General features: G+C 40.3%; 1 protein-coding gene across 1 annotated transcript in view; it reads right to left on the reverse strand.

Moving 5' to 3' along the window:
• The window catches only part of EIF2B3 (eukaryotic translation initiation factor 2B subunit gamma), a 100,826-nt gene that overhangs the window by 45,592 nt on the left and 31,931 nt on the right, over positions 1–23,303 (reverse strand). The window contains exon 6 of the mRNA XM_026104345.2: positions 4,627–4,716. Coding sequence (XP_025960130.1) covers positions 4,627–4,716 — 90 coding nt within the window. The remainder of the gene's footprint in view (positions 1–4,626; positions 4,717–23,303) is intronic.

The raw sequence follows: 23,303 nt of genomic DNA on the forward strand, positions 1-23,303 counted from the left end.
CACTGCAGATGAAGTTCACAAGGGAAAAGGGAATAAGGACTCTCTTCTTCCATCTGCTGCAAATGGAGCAACAAGGCAGGATTCCAACCTAACACTCAGGAGAGTGCCAAAAAAGGGACTGGCTACCGTGCTGGCTGCCACCCCAAGGCCCCGGGGGTGTGAGGCCCGCCAGCTGTGGGGTGGAGCCGTGCCCCCAGCCAGCTACAGCCTCTGCTTCTGTCTGCAGCCTGCTGGCTTGGCCCGCATAATGATCTTTTCAAGAAAAGCAATATTGTGCCGTTCATCATGTGGTGCAGGTGTTCACCTTCAACTATCCCTGCCCTGTGCTGGCAGAGTAGTTCCTGCATCTAACACACGGCCAGTACTTGTCTGTCCTTCCCCACTCTACAAAGCACAGCACCTACACCACCACGTGTGAGAATCTCAGGTTAGCTTTATTCTGAGAAAGGAAATGTTTAGGAAAGAAAAGCTCTTGCTTGAGTACAGGGAGAACAGATTTTTAACTAACCCCCCTCATACCAGCTCTGCACGAAGATGTGACACAATTTGGCAGACTCACCACAACAGCCAAACCAAGACCAACCTCAGTAACTCTAACCTCACTGACGCAGAAAGGAACCTGGGGACGAACCAAAGGTCTTTGCAGAGAAAATCTCCGTGGACAGTTATAATCAGCAGAAAAATGAGTACAAACAAGCTGCTCCTTGCTTACATTTAGGTCAAAGTCCATGTTAAGAAGGGATACATTTGGTCGGTAGCAGGGTACGGTCCCGTGGCCTCTCGTGAATCTAGTGGGAACAGTTCCAGACGCCGTCAGTGCCAGTCCTCACTGCAGCCCCAGGGAGGATGGCGCCCGTGAGCTCCGAGGACTCCTGCTCACCCCAGGGCAAAGACAGACAAGGCCAGTGAAGGCCGTTTAACCTGAGCAGTCTGACTGTGCCTTGAAGCTGTTTAGGCAGTACTGAGATAATCAGTCCATCCCAGTGATGCAGGAGTGCGGAGAGAAGGGAAGGGGTAAATCCCTGCTGAAGGGAATAACAAACGGCTGGGGGCAATAATTTCTTCAACTGCTCCCAAAGTCAGTTTGAAGCCACGGGTCTTTGACTATGGGAGATTCAGGCATGGCAGGGACTGTCATATGCTTGAGGACGGATTTCACTAAGATTCAGCACTGAACTAGTAGATGAGCGATAAATGGAGATGGGGATTTAACTGCCATAATGCATTTTTTTTTCCCCTCTAGGGGAGGAAAGAACAAGCAGTTTCATTCCCTGAAAAAATAAATACCTCAGGTTTAAACAATGTGAAGGATAGGATATTTTTGATTTTTGTCTGGACGTACATTTTTGAAGGGGTTCTGATACACAGACCATTTCCTCTGATCTTAATTCAAACACACTACAGATCTCTGCATTTTAAAACTCAAGAACTTGTTTGGTTTGCTACAGTGCAATAAAACTTCAGGCAGGAGAACCTATTATTCAGTCTTGTTAAAACAGTTCATAAGCTATATTAAAATATTATGAACTGTGTTATGGACTACTGCATAATATTTTGACCTCTCCTAACATCCTCTGTAGTAGAATATCAGTGTCACTTTACAAATATTGTTTATTCTCCAAATAAACCCACCCAGAGGAGGAAACAAGTGCATAAAAAAAAAATCAAGAGATTTGTGTTGTATCACAGAGCAAGTCAGTGACAGAGCTGATAATGAAACCTTTGTATCATGACTCCACTCTGGACCTGAATATGGGTTGAGCTTTTTTCCAGAGATGGTGTATTACAAAGTTGTCCCAAATCCTAAGGGAAAACACATACACTTGACGAAATGTTAAATAGTTGAACTTTTGCTAAGTTTTTTTTCCTGCTTTCACATTAGTCACGAGTGAATTTGGACTTCACATACAGCTCATACATTGATTTAATCAAAGTGAAGGAATACAATTTACAGGTACATATACAAACTACATTCACAGAGCTTGCTCTTGCCATTTAACCACAGCTTTAGAACTGCGCTGAGGATTACACTGGGTATCCCACCTTGAACAACAGATCCTAGGTATATCACCACATTAGTTTTCATGTAATTCTTTGACCTGGAAGTAATCATAATTTTCCTCTGCAAAATGGTGAACTAAAGCTAGTTGTAGTGTCTGATATTTTTAATGCTGGACAACAGTTTTCTGCTCTCGTACGTCAAAATAAAATTTGAAAAAATGTAAATGCTTCGCTGAGCTACAAACAATGAAAAAAAGGTGTTCTGCCTGCCATCAACCCCACTGTTAAAATATTAACACAATGTAAATATTGTAATATTGAGGAAGTACACTGTGTCAGTACTTCCTGGCACCGTACAAGAGCTTCACTGTTCACTTCAATCCCTGCTGTTAGTTTTAAACACACACAACTTAAACAAGGCATATGAGCTTCTCCAGTCCCGGTGCGGGATTGCAGAGGGGCAAAAATCTTACTAAAGTTTCTCTCTGGACTAAAAAACAAAGTATTACAAAAAAAATCCTTAAACCCAAACAATTATGTAGATGTCAGTACTTTTGAGGCAAAAATATTCCACGGGGTCTTTCAAAAGTCTTGGCATATTGCTGCCAAACATGGAAAGATCTCTGAGTATGCTCCATCCTCCCCTTCCTCGGAGAAGAAAAACAAGCTGCGAATGCCCACCAATGCCAGAAGCCTGAAAGCCCACGTTATTCATCATGGCAAAAGTTCCATTCCCCAGATTTGCCAGTAAAGCGCATTGCTTGCAATTGACTCTTTCTCTCAATTGACAGAACAAGCATGTAGGCAATAAAGAGAATGAAGCAGCTACCTGCTCCTAGTAATCCAAACGTTGCTATCACGTCACAGAAATGCTGTCTAGCCGCTATAACTATGTATTTGTAATAGAAGTGTCACAGAAAAGAAGAACAGTTCCATGAAAATAGTGAAGATAGAGAATGATCTCTGCAGAAAGGGAAAAGCCCTGGTGATACTTGCAAAAAGTCAGACTTCCTAAAGAGCCCTGGAAACAGCTCTAGAAGTATAAACCAGAATTTCACTCTGCTGGCCTTGGTTAATATAAGATAAAATCCTGCTACTAACAAAGCCAAAGATCTCACCAGTTTCAATGGAAATAGCATAAAGCCTTGAAATCTGAAATTACCGCTGTTTATGCTCAGAGGCTTCATTGTGTCATGCACTGTGACATGTCTAACAAAGACTGTCCTTGTCCCACAGACCTAATGATCTAAATTCAAGACAGCATGAAGTACTGGGGAAAGCAAACTGAATGTGTGAAATGTCTAATATTTCAGAAATGTCTAATTCCAGCAAAACTAGATGGCTGGCATGTCAAGAAATGAGCTCTACATGTTATATTATGACAAAAGAAAGGAGTAAACACTACTTCCCGCTACTATATGATTTATAAGGACTTCAAAATGCCACTGACTTTCTCCTGAATAAAGGATCTGTTCCATATCTAAATTACCTGCTGCTCCTGGAGCTTTCTCACCTTCAAACATGCTCCTATACACAAATGGAAACTAAAACTAAAACGACTTGTACAATGCCTCCACATGCCAGTCACAGCAATGGATAAGCTCTACTCTTGCACATGGTAAGAAATTGTCCTGCAGGTTAACACAGATTTTCCACTTAACTTTAACTCACTCACAGAACCTTATCTTGGAAGCCATCCTTCAAACATGTATCCAGCTGAAGACTTGCATCACCAGAATTGTATACAATCAAGACTACCAGAAATTCCTTTTTTCTTCCCTCAGTGTTTTCTTACATGTCAGTTTATCTGTTAAGGAAAAGCGCTACGAACACAACACTAAGTCAACCCCTTTATCTTTCATCTTACTTAAAATGGGAGAAATACTCCTGAGAACTCAGTGAGCATTCGATATGTACAGTGGGCAGGAGACAGCTACAAAAAGTCTAAGAACTAGAAGTCGTTCCCAAACTGAACTACATACTGTGAGGGGGTTGTTCATTTGTTTGTTTTTTAAAGACAAACAGGGTTTTTTTTTGTCCGTTTCATGAAATATTATAGCTAAGATCCTTTTCCGCTTCCATAAATGGATGTTTTTCTTACTCTCAGTGGGTGGTCTCAGAGTTTTTAGAGAGGAATACCACAAGCTAAAAACATAGGATGCTACAGAGATAGCCCACCTGCAGTGGTGGTGGGTGTGAAGGGGGAGAGAAAAGGTGATTTCAAAGACCAAAACAGACTGTGGTAGGGGAAATCAAAGGTCAGAAATGTATTCACAGCTCTAACAATGGGGAAGCTCTGGTGAAATGAGCAGCCAAGAAGGACAGATACATTAGGAAAACAAGGGATGCAGAAAAGAGGCAAAAATTTTAGCCTTCACTTTTGCTGTTACCAGATTTTTTTTTAAAAGGCTGTTATTAGATTTAAAAAAAAATCTGAGTAAGAAACTCAGACGTAATGTTTGACATTCTTTTCATTGTAGTTAGAGTGCTTTAAAAACTGGTTTCTTTTACATTTCTTTTATGCCAGCTGATTTAATGAAACAATTTTTCCTGTAAAAGGTATGTTATGAACCATATGTTAGCATGAACACCTGCTGCTACCTCATGTTTTGCCAGGTGTCTTACCTGTTTTCTACAAGGAAGTCTACCACATATTTCTTCAGACAGTAGAGATGGGCATCCATTAGCCCTGTTCTGATGTGCATTCTAGGGTGCCTGGAAAAGAAAAAAAGGAAAGTCATAATGGAATTTTGCATGACCATTTTTGAAAGCTTGACTTTGCAATTAAGTCAGTGGACAGAGAAAAGTTTACAAGCACAGATCTATTCCTATCCATCTATTGCTGGATTAACAGAGAGAATGGTGCAGGCTGCCACTATTGGACTGTGTCTATGAACTTACACCTGCTGGCTCTGGGTTGATTTGTTGCAAAAGAACATACCTCCTCCAAGGAGTCATTACTCCTGCTACATCTTCTTATTTTTGTAAGTGGAAATTGCACATTGCTGGGCAGGAAGCCAAAGTAATGGGCCCAGAGTGCTAAAAGTTACAGCGGGTAATGTCAGGGTACAATAATTCAAAGCTTCTGGCTAAGTGCCTGCCTTAATATGCGAGGCTGTGCATGTTCCACTAGCAAACACAACAACACTACTGTATTTTTTCCAACACTTCTTGGAGGGAGATAGGGATTGGAGATGGCATCTGCCCTCCTTTTTCTATACTACACATTAGAAACAACTGCCACAGCTCAATTACAGAGCATTTGCCTAGTCTGCCCAGTGAGATGGACAAAGTCAGTGAAACTCCCTCTCATCATTAGCCAAACAGCCTTCAAATAAGGAAGCCTCACCTATCAGACCAGTGGCACATTAATATTTCAGTAACTCGGAAATCTCTAATAGCTTCAAACCTCTGTTGAGAGCAAAGCTCTAAAGCAGAAAGACTCATTTATTACTTCCTTTTGTGCATTCTCTGCTCTTGGGACACAGTGGAAAACCTATATGCAACCTATCTCAAAACCACCTGATATGCCAATCACATTTATGCCAATACTGCTTTCCCTCCCACACCTGTAACCTCATTTTAGAGTGTTCTGGATGTCTGAACGCCCTCCACTATTTCACAGGCCAGAAAAGCCACAGAAGTATTTAGCTTGTAGATAAAAACAAAACAACAAAAAAGGCAAACTGGGACTACACTGGGCTGTTTGAGGTACCTGTAATTAGACTTGTGATCTCCAGGGAAGGTTATTAAGGAGAGAAAAATTCAATTCATACCTGAAACTGCCTGTATTTTTAGTTTTTCTCCTTTGATGCCTGAATTTCATAATGAAGTTTGAACCAGCTATATCATCACTATATGCCATCCAATCTTTGTTCTCTTACTCCACGATGTGATAAAGTCAGATGTTTGTGATCAAGACCACTTTCATTTGCTTTTACTTTCATTATTTTGTTAGCTCAGTAGAGGGATCACTCACAACGTCTGGAGCTAATATGTATATTTAGTAAACCAGTACTAGCATGCTGGAATATTTATCAACACTAAAGCTACTGAGAATATCAGGAGTTCTAGCAAGCCATTTTTCAGTGCATTTCTCTTGATTACTGAATTGAACTACCAAAGTATTTAAGTGCTAAAATTTTATTATTTAGATGGCATTTCTCAAGCAGGTCATTCCATTCAAGCTAGGCATATTATTAACTACAGGGACAATCTCCTTAAGTCCCACTTGCAAAGGAAAGTTCTTATAATAATAGTATAACACTTGCAGTAAAGTACGTTGTACTCAAAAATGATATATATATGCTTTTAGTAGATTACTTCATTAACAAAACATGAGCTCACCTAGCAATGCTCCAGTACTGATGTTATCAGTGACCCAGATGTTGCTGTGGAAGCCAGCCCACATAGCAATGTTTCTTATGCCAAGAGGATAAGGACTCCACTAGTTATAATGAGTTCCTGCATTTGCAAGTCAGTAGATTCCCTCCTGCTCTGTAGCCTGAGGATGGTTTCAACATTTTGTGTATTTCTAAGAGATGGAGAATTTTCATATTTTCTCCAAGAAAAAAGTGCTGCCTGGTATTTATTTATTATATTGTGTATATTAATTTTATATATAAATTTACTGTAATGGGTGAAAAAAAAGAAGAGAAATGGAGCAGGCAGCAAAGTAGGGAAAATTAATAAAGCAATGCAAGAAGGAACGAGGCATAAAAAACTGAAACAGAAGAGGAAACAAAGCAGGAAGCAAAGGGAAAAGTGAGGAAAGAAAACAATTCCTAGCTTAAAGAGGACAAACAGGAGACAGCTTCTTTAGTGCCAGACTGCCACCAGGCTTTCCCTCCCTATTCCAGATCTATAACACCTCCCTCCGCCACCCTTAAACACAAGGCAAGGCATGAAGGCTACAAGGGGAGAGATCAAGTAGGAGAGCATAAAACAGGAATTCCTCAAAAAATGCTGGCTCTGTTGCCAGTTGTCTGCGTGGCTTTCATACACCCAGTCTTTCCACTTGCAAGCTGGAATAACACTATTTAGCTACAGGGCAGGGTCCTGAGGAGGTTTGTACAATATTTGCATACGGATAAAGTTTTACTCTAGCTAAGCCACTTTATAACAAAGTTACACAAATCAGTGACAGGGGACAGCCAGTAGCACAGTGCGATCCTACTTGCAGCTCCATCACAAAAAGTACAGCCAGGCAAGATGTACAGAAACAGCCCTTTAAGTCAGCTTGCAGTGTTGCATATACAAGCAATAACGGAACATCGCGCTGGACAGGAGGGAGGTCCCACAACGAAAATCCTCTGGAATACAGACCACCTAAGTGACTTGCAACCAAACAGTCCCACAGATTAATATTATAATCACAGCTTCAAAGGTCAAACAGGCAAGTTTAGGCACTTGCATAAACAAAGCTGTGATTTCTGTAAACCAGACTCAAGGAGAGAATAGCCACCCTAAACCAGACTGATAAGAGTACTCTATCATAACAAGCCACTAAAGATGACACTAATTTTCACTGACTAGTGCTTAAGCCAGTTTATCTTCAGATAAAAGAAAAGGAGGCAAGTAATCTAATTGATAACAACAAACTCCATCACCATGTCAAATGAGCATCTGGTTACTAATATTGAAAGCCACACTCTTCTCATGCCTCTGATCTCTCTCTCCATCAGCTAATCTTTACAACACATGAAAAATGAGACAGTCACAAGGAACAGCTGATACAGAGAGAATCAAATAACAAATAGTACATGTGCCGAGAGCTGGTGCACCTAGACTTACTGGTCTGAGGGAGATAATACAGAATGCTTTTAATTATACCATCAAAGCAACAGAGAAGGTGCTAGGAGGGGCCAGCTGCAGATGGTTAAGTGTTAATGAATGCTGGGGTGGGCAGTTTAGCAAAAGAAAATGACTGGATATATATCTGAGAGGATCACTATAGAGATGAAAGCTGTAACAGCCATTGTTGGAGCTCTTTAATGAGCTAGGAATGTCAAATGTGAACCCTCTCTCCGAATCACACCAATTACTAAATGAACTTCGGTTCAATCTAGCAAATGTAATCAAGCACAAGTCATTAAAACACATGGTAAAACTCCCATTGGCTCTGCCATTATAGTGGCTGCTATTTGTGTGTGCTTACATGCAAGGGAAGGGGCTGCTCCCAGTTGCAAGGTCTGTGTGTTAAGTGATGGCAGATTTTAGCCCTAACGATGAGGCATGGAGGGCTCCCTGGCAGAAAGTTGACAATGAGGAGCCTCCAAGATCTGTTGAGAAGTCAGGGAAAGATCAGCAATTAAAAGAGCAATTTCCAAGAACATAATTTAATGTGTAAAATTAGCTTTTATTAGCACGTAATTCCACAAAATCCTGATGCAGGGTGAGGGTGCATAAAGGTCTGCAAGAGTCCTTAGAAAGGTTGGTGTATGTAATTCCTCACACACCATTGTGAAATAATAAGCAGTACTAACAGGATTGATGCATGCTTCATACATGGCATTACTTTGAAAGGGGAGCCCTGAGCTTTTTCTTCCTGATAACCTCTCTCAGGATTTCCTCCCTCAGGGAAATCAACCACTGATAGAGCAAACTTCCCCTGTTTAAAGGCAAAAAGACGGACAATTGTTTCAACTGGAAACTAATTAAGAGAGATTACCGCCAAGAGCTGGAGGTTCAAACCAGCCCTGCACTCCCACTGACAATGTGATAATGCCAGGCTAGGGTCAAAATCATAAATCTGAAGGGAGCACACACAATGCTTAAAGCCAAAAAGCCTCTCTACTAAGCATGGGATATTGCCACATTAACCTCACCACCTCCCAAATAAACTAGCTGCGAAAGAGAAATCCCATGGCCTCTTTCCCTTTAACTTCATACAGCTGCTGATGGAAAATATGAAGGTCTTTAAATAAGCTCCAAGACCTGAGGCTATCTGTACTCTAATCCGAGCACTGACACAGTGAAAAACCAATCATAACTACAATGATTAATCTGGCTTCTGAACTGATATGCGAATTATGTCCGCCCTTGACTTGTGGCGTATTAGTTCATCCTCCCCCAACCTCATACCTCTCAAAAAAATAAAAGCACAGTAAGTGCAAACTATGCATTCCACTCTCATTTCTTTTCTAATTAAATCACACATAGCTCATATAGTCTGTGCAGCCAGTCTATCACATTCTCCATATGTATTCTTACATGAAGAAACCTACCATCTAATCCAATGCATAGGGCTGACCCTTGATTGTCTGCACGGCAGAGGCGTTCTCATGTTGATATAAAACCAGTATACAGATCAACACTAAAAGAAGTCTTATAGCAAAAGCTGCCAGACCACCTTTAATGTCTCAAGCATTCCTACTTTTAAAGAAAAAAAATCTCAGAATCACATTGCTCATTTACGGGACAGCTCTTGGCTGTAAACTCACTAATAATGAAAGACCACTGTTATGTTGGCTCTTCAAAATCCCAGACACCTTATGACCTTAATTTTACACAGTGCTTTTGGCCAAAAAGATCCCAAAGCACTTAGCAAAATGAATATCCCTACTGTATCCAAAGCCCACTTTGCCCACCAGTGAAATGCTGCCACCTCTGGGCTGAAGAGCAGTAGCTGTAGACAGTGCACAGCACAACTTTGACAGTTTCTGGGCCATCCTGCAAAATTCTGTTCAGTCACCTATTTTCTGCTAGACTGTAAAGAAGAAATGAGTAAAGCTTAATTAGGTGGTGCAGGATCTCAAGTGGCAAAACTGTTTCTGTTCACGGTATGAAGAATAATAATACTTCAGTGGCATAAGAGAGCTGCAGTAGAGGGGAAAGGGGCACAGTCTGGCAGAAATGTACTTCCCCAAGATGGATCTGAAGAAGGCATAGGCTACTACTACTTGTGTTACAAAACGTGCCAGGGGCCCCATGACCCTGACATCCGTTTCCAAGCTCAGAGGCACCCCAGGCTGTCCCCGTTTCTCCTCCCCCAATTTTGTAACAATCTCTTTTGTAACAAAAGAGAGAAAGACACACTTTGGTCCCTTGAGGACCTGGAAATGGAGGACATGCCACATTCACAACTTAACTCTAACATCAGATGCCAGGAGACGTGTCTGACAGCTACCTAAGGAGAACACAATATTCCATCCCTTCAGCTGTTACTTCTAAAGAGACACTGCATCAGGAGTGGGAAGCACTTTTAAAATCAAAAAATTTTATTGATTTAATGAGCTAAGCTGCTTGAAAGTCTTCTGAATAATAAATATTTCTAATTTAAAACCTTCACCACATGCCTTTTTTTTGTATCACGTTTGTAATAGGCCCATGAGACGTAACAAAAGTTATGAACCTGTTTCTGACAAAAATATGCTGAAAACTTTTTGGTAAAGGAACCTACTATCATTGACAGCCAAAGATTAAATCACTTCAGTATAAAGAGTATAGGTTAACACTTAGTACACAGGATTAATACTTGCTTCAGGTAAAAAATGGTTTATAACGATCCAGTGTGAGCTCCTGTAGAAAAGAGTAATTATCTTGACACCAACCTTGTGCTTTAACATTACCATCTCCCTGACTTTGAAGCTGAACAGCTAGGGGTTCTGATGGCTGTGCTGCCAACTCCTCCCGTGACCTTACACAAATTGTTTTTCTTTGCCCTGCTTCAGTTTCCCCATATAAAAAGAAAAATGAGAATAGTAGTAATTCTTTACCCATGCACAAATCAGAGGAACGCTCCCTGGCAGACGCACGGCTGTGTCGCTGGCTGCATGTGCACCCCTCCGAGAGCACGCTGGACACAGCTGCTGGGGAAGGCATTTCCCTACGCTTGGATCTAAGGTCGCCTCTGCCATACCAACTATACCAACTACAACTATATAATCTAACAACAGCAGGAAGTAAAGCCAGAACCAGGGCTCCCCACAACCACCCTACCTTTTTTCTCTTTCCCTGCCCTCCACTGAAACACGTAGTTCATGCAAATCTTTTACAGTAATGCTTTTCTACTAGATGCAACTCTGCCAGAACACCCCAAATTGCCATGCAGAAACTGGGAAAGCAACAGAGAGAGACCAAAATGATGAGTACAGAGTTCAGTATGAACAGAATACACTGTAAAAGAGGGAGGGAACTGCGGGAGAGACATTATTAATAGGTTTTACCCTTGAGCTCTGGCAGCTACTTGTTCTATACACAGAGGAAAAGAATTAATCAAGCCTTGCACGTAAAAGTTCTTTCTATAGTTTGCCAAAATATTTAAAGCAGTATATACAAAGTGTAAGCTTTATTATTATATGCATTCAATGTAATCATCTTATGCTACAGTTAAGGCCAGGATGACAATAAAATAGTTTATTGTACACTATAACTGATTCAATTCCAACAGAACAGGACATGGCTTAGTCACTTTGGTTCAGATCTCGTATTTGAGCTTATTTGTCTTATGCAGGGCTAAACTATGATTTAAGAGATTTAATCAAGCTTTGGGAAATGCTTTCTTTGTTAAACAAGGAGAAAGAGCTAAAAGCCTGCACCTGGTAAGCTTAATAATTTCCAAACTTCAGCTCATTTTGCTTCCTGCTTAATGGAAGTTCGCATTAGTAAATAACAGTTCCCTAAAATCACCAGGGCTGAAAGGATGACAACACATAAGAAGAACAAGTTTTAAGCAAACAGCTGAAGCTGGAGAATAGTGCAGAGGCTACTGAAGAACAGCAGCTCCTGCTGATCCCTCCTACGCCAGTTCCCAAAGGGCTAAGCAGCAGACATATGATATATTTTCTTAAATCAAATAATTACAGTAAATGCATGGGAAATAGTGAAACTAAATACTAGGTCAAAGCTATAGGTCACTAGCAATATATAGCTTGAACACAGCAAGGCTGCCACAATTTCTTTATGTCACTAGCCTAGGCTCAAAGACAAACAAAACAGTACCCAGAACAGTGCAACTCACTGGTCACAGCCTTGCTGAATAAGGCTCAAAAGACACTCTGTGCCCCCCAGGTAAGGTGGATTTTACAATTTATAATCTGTGGTCTGCAAAATTCAGAGATTTAAGCTCATTGCCTACCTTCAGACTACTGAAGCACACAGTCAAAAAGAACCCCTCACCCTACCCCACCCCCAATTGCAAGGAAAATCAGAAGCGGAAAAGCCAAGCTGAAAATAAGCATTTCCCTTTCACAGTGCAGTGCCCAGAAGCAGGACAAACCATAGCTGTCACACATACCTTTAGATTTCCCATTGTGAACAACCTTCCAGGTACCTCATGAAAGCCACCTTCCTCTGCACCATCAGTTTATCAGAGTTAAAAATCCCTCTTGCAACCTGTTACTGTGCACAGGCCATACCCGATCACTCACTTTCCTCTGGCAGGATCTTCAATTGAAAAGCAAATGGGCTCCTCTGACAGAAGATGCATGTCTCCCTTTGTTTAGAAGATATATATATGCATTCAAACCACCACGTTTGCAAAAGTCAGCCAGCATTCTCCTTTTAAAATACAAACTAAAAGGCAACGCATGCAAACTCCACTGCATTATATTTATCTCTCTTTCCACAGTTACATTTCATGGAACCCAAGAACGATCTGACAAGAGACTGACAGCAAGCCATTAGGGTTAGAAGGAAGAATGGACAGAGAGAACAAAACAGACAGACAGACAAGAAAAGAGCGCATCCAATTTTTACATCTTAAGCATTATTCAGCAATGCATGTGTTGTGTTAGACGGAGCGGTGTCTGACTGCCCCCAACACTCAGAGTCTAGAAAACAAGACAGACAACATGGGCTTTGAATCCGAAGAAGGGAAAAATTCAAGTGTTATGTTTTAAATTACCAAAAACTACCTAAATCCAGCCCATGTAGGATGTCCTCTGCAGTAAATCTGGCAACACTCATTTCCTTCATCTACAGTAAGTGAATTATTCTTAGCTCCTGTTCCTTGAGGTTCTGTAGCTTCCTAGACTGATGCTTTGACCTGTGTTTCCTTTTGATTTCCCCCTGGAACCTACTGCTTCTGTCTCACTTTTGATTCATGACAAGGTTTTACAGTCATACCTATTCACATCTCAACTCCACTTTAAATGTGGACATTTTAGCAGTTGGTAACACAGTAAGCATGATTCATCCTGACAAGATCTTAACAGACAACTATAAATGTCTAAGTATTTAATCAGTTAATGAAAACAGCTTCATCTCAGCCAGGAATTAAAAGAAAGCAGGTACAAAACTAGACTCTGCCACCAATGCAGAAGGAGCCTGGCTGTGGTGGCCAGGACACAGACTGGTCTACATATAAGGAAAATACATTTTAGGAGAAACTACAGTAAGATATTAACAGCTAGACGTGATGAATGCTGCTTCCCTGCAGAAAAACAGAGGGGTTTCCTGGCTCGGGTAAGCGGAAGCAGTGACTCAACCAATTATTCAGACACAGCCACAGATTCATGCTAGTCTGGATTTAGGGCAACATCAACCCTGAGCCATGAGATTTCTGAGCACAGACAGCCATCAGGGCTAGGGAAAATGCCAGCAGTAGAATATAGCCCAATTCTGCAGTGAAGAAATCCCCTGAGTGATATGAACATCACATAAGAAATACTAGGATATTTGCATTCCTTTCTAGTTTCAAATGAAATGATACTATTTAACTTGTCAACAAATACTTTGACAGTCAAATAGGAGCTTCATTAAAACAAAGACTTGCAATTAAAAAATACAGCATCTTTTTGTAGAGTAACAGCTGAATTTAAAACCAAAGGAGAGTTGAAATCAGACAGAAATCAAGTGCAGAGAACTCTTGTCCTTTCAGCTCAGAACAACTTTATGAGTAACTATTTTAAGAGCTAACTGGCATTTTACAAAACACCATCAGAAATACTGTGGGATGATGAACATACGCATCAGAAAAAACAACACAAAAAAAACCAAAACACCAACCCACTCAGGAAAATCTATTGTTACCACAAGAAGGGTGAAACATCCACCCAAAGTCTAAATTTACATTTTTTAAACAAGTAATTACAGCGGTTAGAACCATGCTGGAGTAGTTTCTGGTTAAACTAGATTACTCATGATTTAAAATTTCCAGATCTTTTAATAGCTATAACAGAAGTTGCTGCATCATATTACTTACTATAAGAAAGTAAGCTTACACCTAAAATGCTTTCGGGAGGACGTAAAGTTGGAGCACTACAACATTAAACCCCAGCTGAACATAAACATAAATACGCACCACATGCTAAGGACAGGGTTGGATTTCTAAAATCTTTCTCCTCTTTCACCAATTAATAGGACCTGAATAACAGCTCAAGGCTGGGTAGGAGGACTTTTTTCCCTTTTTCACGGTGATCACAGTGGCAATTAGAATATCACAATGGACAGAAGAAAATCCTGGCAAATTCAATGCAGTGAGCTGGTATTTTGAGCAGTAAGTTAGCTTCCTTCTCCTGGATGGCTACTGCTGAACGAGAAACTTCGTGCAAACAAGAGCATCGTTCTGCATATCCCAGCGTGTGCTAGCGCACTTCATACAGCAGATGGGTTGTGAGGGAGCTGCCTTTGTAATAAATACAAGAGACAGTCATTGGTCATTTAAAAAATATATTTTTGAAGGAAAAGTTGTCCTGACAGCTAATAAGACACTGCTCAGTGTATTTTCACAATTTAAATACTGGTATAATATTTTTTTGCAGATGCAATTGCAAAACCCAGTTTTTGGCTAAAACTAGCAAGTGTCTTATGGCTGTGATAAGGGGACATGGGCACACTACTTGTTTGGAGACACAGCTTGGCTTCAGCAATGAAACAGATAGGAGAAATGTTATTAATCCAGGCTTTAATGGTCCCTAATAATGAAAGCAATAGTACAGAACTATTTCCACTGCTGATCACAAGCTAGGATTGAAAAGCAAAAGGAGAAGACAGCAACTGAGCCCTCTGTCAAGTATGCCTTTCGTGGTAGTGACGTAGACATCACTGGCTAGAGGCAATAAACTGGTTATGGCGAATAACAAAATTCAGATACCTCTATATTAACAAAAAGTGGATTTAATATTTATATAGGAATTCATTAAAAGATGGGTTTACTTCAGAGAGCTGGAATATGAGATTTAATGCAAGCAAGGACCGTATCCATAATCGTATAATCCATTTAGGTTCTCAGCTTTTAACACAGGTACTGTCTTTTTGTTCTGCATTTCAAAGGAACTAGCACAAGGCGTTCACAGCCTGTGAGGAAACTATAAACTAACCAAGAAAGAACTAAAGCCAACTTCAGCTTAAACGGAGCCTCTGGATATTGCTCATCCCAGCACGCAAGTGAAAGGAAACAGAATAAAAAGTAGTGGTACCTGCATCATCCACAGGCAAGTAGGGCAGGAGAAGGAGGGACAGTAAGACCCCGTGGCCTAAATGCTGTTCTTTGTACATCCTTCTTTCAGGAAAAGCTTCCCATTTACTTTCAGTGGCTGAAGCAGCAATTTCTACAAAAGTGGCAAACAATTCTTAATGAAGAAACCCTTGAAAACAATTTTGCTGCCTTGACGGCTTCAAAATGAACAACCTTTTACAGTTACTCTGAAATTAATGCATGTTTCGACTGTACAGTAGCACAGCTCAGCTTTAAGGAAACCAGGAATTATGCTTCAATAAAAATCCAGCCACACAAATATTCTGCTATAAAAATAAAAGCACAAACATAACTCCCCAACTCCCAGAATCACATACATGAGGCAGAGGGAAACGATATAAAAATAACTAGGTTTTTGTTTATATCTGAGATTTACAAGAGCAATTCCAGAAACTAAGCTCTTTTACAGAGGCATTGATTTAATTAGCCCGCATAGCACACTTTATTTGTATTCAGACCTCTGACGTACATTGATAAAAAGAAACAAATACACAACGGATACACATAAGATCATTTGTTAAACTTATATGCCCAGGTGCAGATAAGCGCTCTCAAACGCACTCCCATGAGCTCTTCCCTACACGCAAATGATACTTTTTCCATGTATACAAACTATGTATGTTCTCAATCAAAAACGTGACTGCATCAATTGAAGCATATATTCTTGCAAACCAGCCAAAAATCAAATACAAACTAAAATCCAGAAGAATTTTCTGGAAGTACAAACCATACAGCACATTTCCATTTCTAGTAAAAAAAAAAAGGATAACCTCTCCTTTCAAAACGAAGCTAGAAGCGACCCAGCAGTGTGCAAAAAGATGCTGTCGTTCAGCAGCGAAGTAGCTACATTAATAAAAGATTCTCAGAAAAGATAAATAAATATAACTGGTAAAAATCTCAGCTTAGCAAGTAAGCACAAAATGATCAAGTAGCAGCAAAACTTTTGCTTTGTACATTCTGGTAACAGTTAACCTCAACCGATCATTTTTATATTAAGACCTATTGTGGGTCTTACTATCCAAGTGGATTACAAAGTTACCTCTTCAGAGACACCAGCGTGGGACTCTACTCAGGACACTAACAGTGGCACTTAGGGGAACGTTATTTAAGGTAACGAACAAGACTGCTAAGAATGGGTTCTTGGACACTTCTTTCACTGTATAGCTGTCCTTCCTCATGTTAGATTTAGAAGCCCAAACATCCCAGAATTTTTAGAATATCAATTTTAAGTGTAAATAAGAAAAGACCGCCTACTTTTAGAGACAAAGCTCACGTTCAAGTCAACGCCAACCTGCAAGGAATGCTTTCAAGGCTCAGTAATTTCCTTCCTTTGTATAACTTCATCTAACTCTCCATACCAAGGCTCTATCCAGCCTGCAGCAAGCAGGCATCAACAATTTTGACCAGTAACATGGCACTTTGAAATCAGTTCAGCCTTTGCAAAGATACGGCCCTGCCATCTTCCACCTGTGTGCACTGCCATTGTCCTTGACTATCACACATGCGCCGCACACTTCTGGCTGTAGCCTCAAATTGCTATAAGGTAGTACCTCCCCACAGTCCTCATGAACTTTAATTGTTCTTACCATGAACAGCTCAGTTCAGCTTTCATCTCTCCACCATACAGTAACTTTCCGAAATATCTGACCAATGATGAAAATGACTCACCAGCTATATGCCAGCATATCTGGAAACCTTAGGAAACAGCAGTGCCTTAAGACATCTAGGTTCTGGATACTCACACTGAGACTTTCTTGAATTAAAACTTAAGTTTTCTTATTGCCATTTTAAGAAAAGTGGAAATCAACAGTGGTACAGCAGGCATAGAGCAGGCAAAAAGATGGAAAGCTTTCAAGAGTCCTGAATTGAATCTACGAGTCACTTCCACAGTGGACACAACACATTTTTATTTATGAAAACTACGAAGTCAATGGACAGAAGGAGTGTCAAGGGGAAATTAGCCTTTAAATTATTTTGCTGCAGCCTTCTGCCTTCGTTATGGTGAAAACTATCCTTTATAACTGAAAAACACAAAAACGAAGGAATAGCTAAAATGACACACTTCTTTCCAGCAGGTTCCTCAGCTGTGCTTCAGCCCTAGCATTTGGCATTTCTGCTGTTTGTAGTATTCTTGACGTACATGTTCATTATATCCTCATTTATGCACGTGATCTCTCTGGGGCCACTATTTCGCAGGGCAGCATCACCTTTTGCTTTATTAACACAATCTGTTATTTGGAAAACTAACTCCTTCTCTTCATGAATAAAGTTTTCACAAAAAAGCACACACGAGAAGCTCACTTGGCAGCCCAAATCATGTCAAAAGACGCTTTAATGCAGAAATCGTTGGCATGCTTTTAAAACGTCTTAGGAGAAATGAAAACAAGTACTCTTGGGAGTGATCACTTTCTAAAGGGAATTAGTTTTCTGCTATAAAAAGTAAACTATTTGAAGTAAGAACTATAAAGGATTTTAACTCTTACTTGACATTTGCATTTTGGTAGAACCTGAAAGCGCTGACCAAAGTTGTACATATTGGTAATAAAAATGTCATTCTTCAGAGTTCAAGAACCGCCATCAGATGACTGTGCTGAAAGTAGACGACAGCAAAACAAACACTAGGATTAAGAAATATCACCTTTTCTCCTTCATCCCGAGTAACAGAGACCTCGGAAAACCTACACAATGCTACTACTGTTTCTGCACCAAAGCTGGCTCCTAGCGAGTCCCTCTGGGACCTCTGTGGCGTGCTGTGAGCCCCAGGAGGGCTTGTTAGCTCCGAGGCCATGCTCTGCACACAGCTACGCCACTGCCCTGGCACGGCTAGCCTGGTCCTGGCAGCAGTACAGCCACCTGCATGCGAGCTCAGGTGCAGCGCTACAAGCAGCACCAGTTCAAGCCACTGTTTGCAAAGCCAGTTCAGGTGTACACAAGGAACCACCTATCTGCAATCTGGATCATATACCCAGGAGTAGTGGCTTGCTAATGCGAAACAAAACATTTTATTTTTCACCGTATGTCCAGTGCTTTTGTATGAAGGACTGGAGAATAAATGACTAAACTGAAAGGAAATTACAGACAGTAGAGTGATTATAAGAACAGCAGCATGTAACAATATAATACACAATAAACTACACAGCAATACATTTAAATACTATTGGGGTCTGACATATGCAGAAATGCAAGTGCTGAAAGCAAACATCTAGATTTAAACATGGTTTGTAACTCATACAGTATGCAATGTTACAGCAGCTGCTTTCTGTAGAAGTACTATTCTGATTCTAAAGGTAGGAAAGCCAACAGTTAATACCCCATACTCGGAGCAGCATTTTATATTTACAGTGCTGATATGAACATTCATGATTTATGCTCTTATGAGGCAGGAAAGTAATATTATGTTCATTTAAAAATGAAGAAAGTAAGAGATAAAAATTAGGGGCCACGAAGCCAGGTAGAGAAGCAGGATCTCTTTTTTCATACTTTAATTATAAGGCTATCTTCTTAATGCAAACAGGTGAGAGTATATCAATTCACACTTTAATTTACATTCTTTCCAGCACCAGATCACTTACAGAACAAGAGAACTCTTCCTCTGTAAACAGAAAGGTTGCTTACTTTAATGGCTCTCTATAACAATTAAACAGATTAACATCTCTCTTTCCCCCCCCCCCCAAAGAAAATTATAAATTACTAGGAAATAAGGTCAGATAACCTTTCTGCAAATAATTCAAGTCAACAGATGTCCAGGACACAAAAAGTCATTTTTTATCCCAGGCATGAGGTTATCCCTGCCACATATAAAACCTTGTAATCTATATAGTTTCCCTAGTGTCATAATCTGTCCTTTTCAGCTGCCAAATATTAAGGGCAGAGCAAAAACATGTCAAAGTCTAATTTTTTCGAGTCTCTGCCTTCATATAATAAGGCAAATTGGAAAAAAACACAGAATCCTGCATTCTAGAGCTACACTATCACGACTTGCATCTAAAACAAACACATGCAAGAGACATACTCCTCAGATCTTAAATATATACCATTTTCTCAAGTAGTAAGATATAGAAAAACATACCAGCAAGCGGTAATTTGGCTCAGTGATCCATCCCCTCAATAACCAGAGGCTACCTTTAACTCACTAACAAAGGAATCTAAATTGTATAAATCAATGTCTCAATTAAGATTTTGTTTAGGAAGAGTTACGGAAGAGAAACAGAATGTAATCATTTGCTAGCGCAGTGGCTCCAGAGGTCTGGCAGTGACTGTAAGAAGAATGGAGCTGAATGTGGGAAGGGTCCATTATTCTTTCAATAGCGTCTGGTGCTGCAAAATATGTGCTTGCATACTTTCCTACTTGAAAAGCTTAAATCTCCAGTAGCTTCTTGGTCTGGGAAAATGGCAAGCACCCAAACGCTAACCCAGGGATCTAGGAAAAAGATCTACCTGAAGAACAATATTTTTCAAGTGGCCTTAGAAGTGAAAAATGGCCATAAAGAGAAGTCTTATTCTCAAGGGATTTTATTCCTTCTGTATGGCTGCTGTTCCTCAGGTGCTGTTCCCCACACACATTCCCAGCCCATTCTAATGCAAGAACGGAGAGAGGGCCTCTCTGAAAATAATCACACTTGCTGAAAGACCTGCCCTGCATAAATATCTCTAACAATAGTACAAACAGAAATCAGCTTTCTTCCCCTGTACTTTAGCTGAAATTTATGGCACCGCTGGCCATGATTCTGTTATTACTGTTCTACCTGGCTAAGATTCAAAGTCATGAAAGTGAGAATTTCAGAGACTTTCAGCAATGCTGTAGCTCATCTGGGGGTGGGGATGGGGGGTGATTAGGAAGCAAAAGAAATAATAATAATAAAGAAAGAGCTCTATAAATGCTGTACCAGTGCATTAAAAGTGAACAATGCTCTCTATATATTTATATACACACACATACACACATATATATGCATGAACACCTGTACTGTAGAGGCAAGACAGAGAGAAGCTAGGGACATACATGGCCTCTGAAATGATATTTAATGCTACAGCTTGAGAATAATAAAGCAAAGAAAAAAAAATCAAAGGGAATACTGAAAAGTCTCTTGTGCTCTTGCAAATATCACCAGCTGCTCAGAGGATTTATACGCAGAAAAACTAGAAGTTCACCTTTAACTTGAATTTCACTTGCTTTCTTATTGGTTTGTTTCCAACCCTTGGAGCTTAAAGTCTATCAGCCATTTTTTCTCTGAGCACCCTTAAATCTGTATGCATTGACTGACCCTACATTTTTTGAACTCCTGAGCTTCCACTAATCTGAAATTAAGAATACTTCTCTCCTCTTTTGGTTTTTTGGGGGTCTTTTTTGTTTGTTTGGGTTTTTTCCTTTAAGATTAGCTGGTCATCTTGAAATTCTTTAAAGAAATAACAACAGCTATTGCTGGCCAATCGGCAGGTATGCAGGTACATGTAAGTTATGTTTAAAATGCATAATTGTGGAAGGTGTAACACTGCATTGCCAGTCAGCATATGAAGGTCTAATCATCACTTGCTCTTAATTCCTAGCTGAGTACTTCATGGTCAGTGGCTGGGGAAGGAGGGAGTTCTATGAGAAATCTCTATGATGGCTGGATAAGAAATTTCACAACTAGCAGAAGCAATCTATATCCAATCTTTATTAGCTGGAGAAAAGGTACAGTCAATTTGAAGAAGAGAAAAAGAGGGATTTAAAGCCAGAGAAAACAAAGATTATTGCTCAAAGCAGAAACGTAGAGGACATGCTGCTGCCCTTAGGAAGAGATCTCTGCTATTTGCTCGATCCACTGGAAGACCCCCGGGGAGCGCGTCTTCGCAAGAGAAAGGAAAGTTTGCTATGCTCTTCATTTCCTGTGTAATTCCAGAAACTGCCAGCACAATGCTGTTCGGGGAGAACCACACAACGGCTATTCAAGAGGGAATTCAGCATTGTATTCTGAATGAATGGAAACATTTTGAAAGATACATATTTGCTAGGAGTAAAGCAGAAAGTGAAATAAGGATCACAAGCGCACATATATACCTTTAAGCAGCTAATTGTACATTCTGACTCTTTCCATTAGGGCTTTTGCGTTATTCTTAATAGTGCTAAACACCAGAACAAATCATCCAGGTTAGAGTTCACAGTAGCTAAGAAGTAAGTGTAATAAGTTAGCATTAAAAAAATTATGCAACTGTGGTTCAACTGATACCAAGCGTTGCTAATTTTAATAGACAGGCTATCACTATCACTTTTATGTATCCCTGCGAGTTAGCGGTTTGGGATCTCAATGACCAGGCTGAAGGAAAGGTTCTTCAAAATGCAGGTTTCTTAGCATGAGCTAGATTAATAGCGCCTTGCAAAAATCCCACAGGTATTTCCCTCCAGCCCACTGAAAAAGCTTCTGCTAAACATGACAGTAGAGAATAATAATAAAAAAAGACAGACAGACAACATGGTAAGGGAACCACAAGAGTAAGCTTTGCTTGGGCTAAGCAATCAGGCCCTCAGCCCCAAGCAGAATTAGACTTTTTAACTGAAGAGGAACAGTCACATGCCTCATTTCACCCTTACTTTGCTTTAAACCAGGCAGTTTCCTCCCCCCTGTATTCCACATTGGCTGATAAATTCCCCGACAGCGGGTGTTAACTAACTCTGCATTCCAGTCTGCTCTGCGTCATGGAGTCCCACATCCCGCTGATGAGTAACACATGTCGGACATGTGGTAGGGGAGAGCCTGACAGCGTTCACACAAGCAGGGATAACTCCTCTGACCTCTGACTTTTTCCTCTGTACCATCCCGCCTGCACAATAAGGAGTCTGTGCCCCTTCATCACTTACTGGTCATCCTGGGTTTGCCGGACACAAGCCGAAACCCCAAGATTTCAACAACTAGCTACATTATACCTCATCAAACACGTACTATGGCTGAAAACATAGGTTCAAAGCAAAATCTTGATCATTCTGTGTCTCTCCCCCAACCAGACCATGCAGAGGAACTTCTAGCTCAAACAGGTTACATCTGGATCAACCAGGGTAAATGTGACACACAAAGAACTAGTGACGGATACAGCTCCCACCTACTTTGTGAAATAAACTAAACTCATTGCACTGCTAAAAATTACAGACACAGCGGCAACTGTATTAAAATATTAAAACATCTTTTTAAAATGAACAGAACATTTGTCATCTTTTCGAGACCCAAGCCTCGTTTAGAGGAACAATGAGATTCAGCCCCAGCATTGTCCGGCGCGATGACTCATACGAAGCACTGCATTTAGCAAGTCACATGCACTCGCAGCCTCCAAACAATACAGTCATCTCTTCCTCCTTTGAAAACTTTGAAAAGTAGAACAGAATCACGGGCTGATTGCTGATCTGAGACCACAGCAGTAGGCAGACAAATGACTAATGACAGTCCAGGCAACATAGGTTTACTGATGGTTAGAAACCAAATGCTGAGTCCCGTGCTCTCCGCTTTTAGTCTTACGCTTTCTGTAATGCTGGCAAAAAGCTTGTAGTCCAGCTAGATCCACTGCCAATAAGTCTTTCTGTGGCTAAACTCAAAAAGTGTTCTTGCTAATATTTCCAATTCTAAAAATTCCAGATTTTAAGATTCATGACTTCTTACCTATACAGCTATCAAGACATGGCATGCCCTTGCCTTTATAAGCAGGACCCGGATATGGTGTACATTCTTTCAACCCATCACTGAATGAATAAAAAAATATAGCAACAGCAAAACACAATAAAATCCAGTGGATGCAACAGTATTAAAAACAGCAATAACAGTATGTTCTGTAATATATAAAGCTCAATGTCTCAAAAACTGCTTTCACAGTATATTCATATTTGTTGCACAAACATAAAATATAAAAACAATGA

The sequence above is a fragment of the Dromaius novaehollandiae genome, chromosome 8 (assembly GCF_036370855.1).
Source record: "Dromaius novaehollandiae isolate bDroNov1 chromosome 8, bDroNov1.hap1, whole genome shotgun sequence".
In the NCBI taxonomy this organism is placed as follows: Eukaryota; Metazoa; Chordata; class Aves; order Casuariiformes; family Dromaiidae; genus Dromaius; species Dromaius novaehollandiae.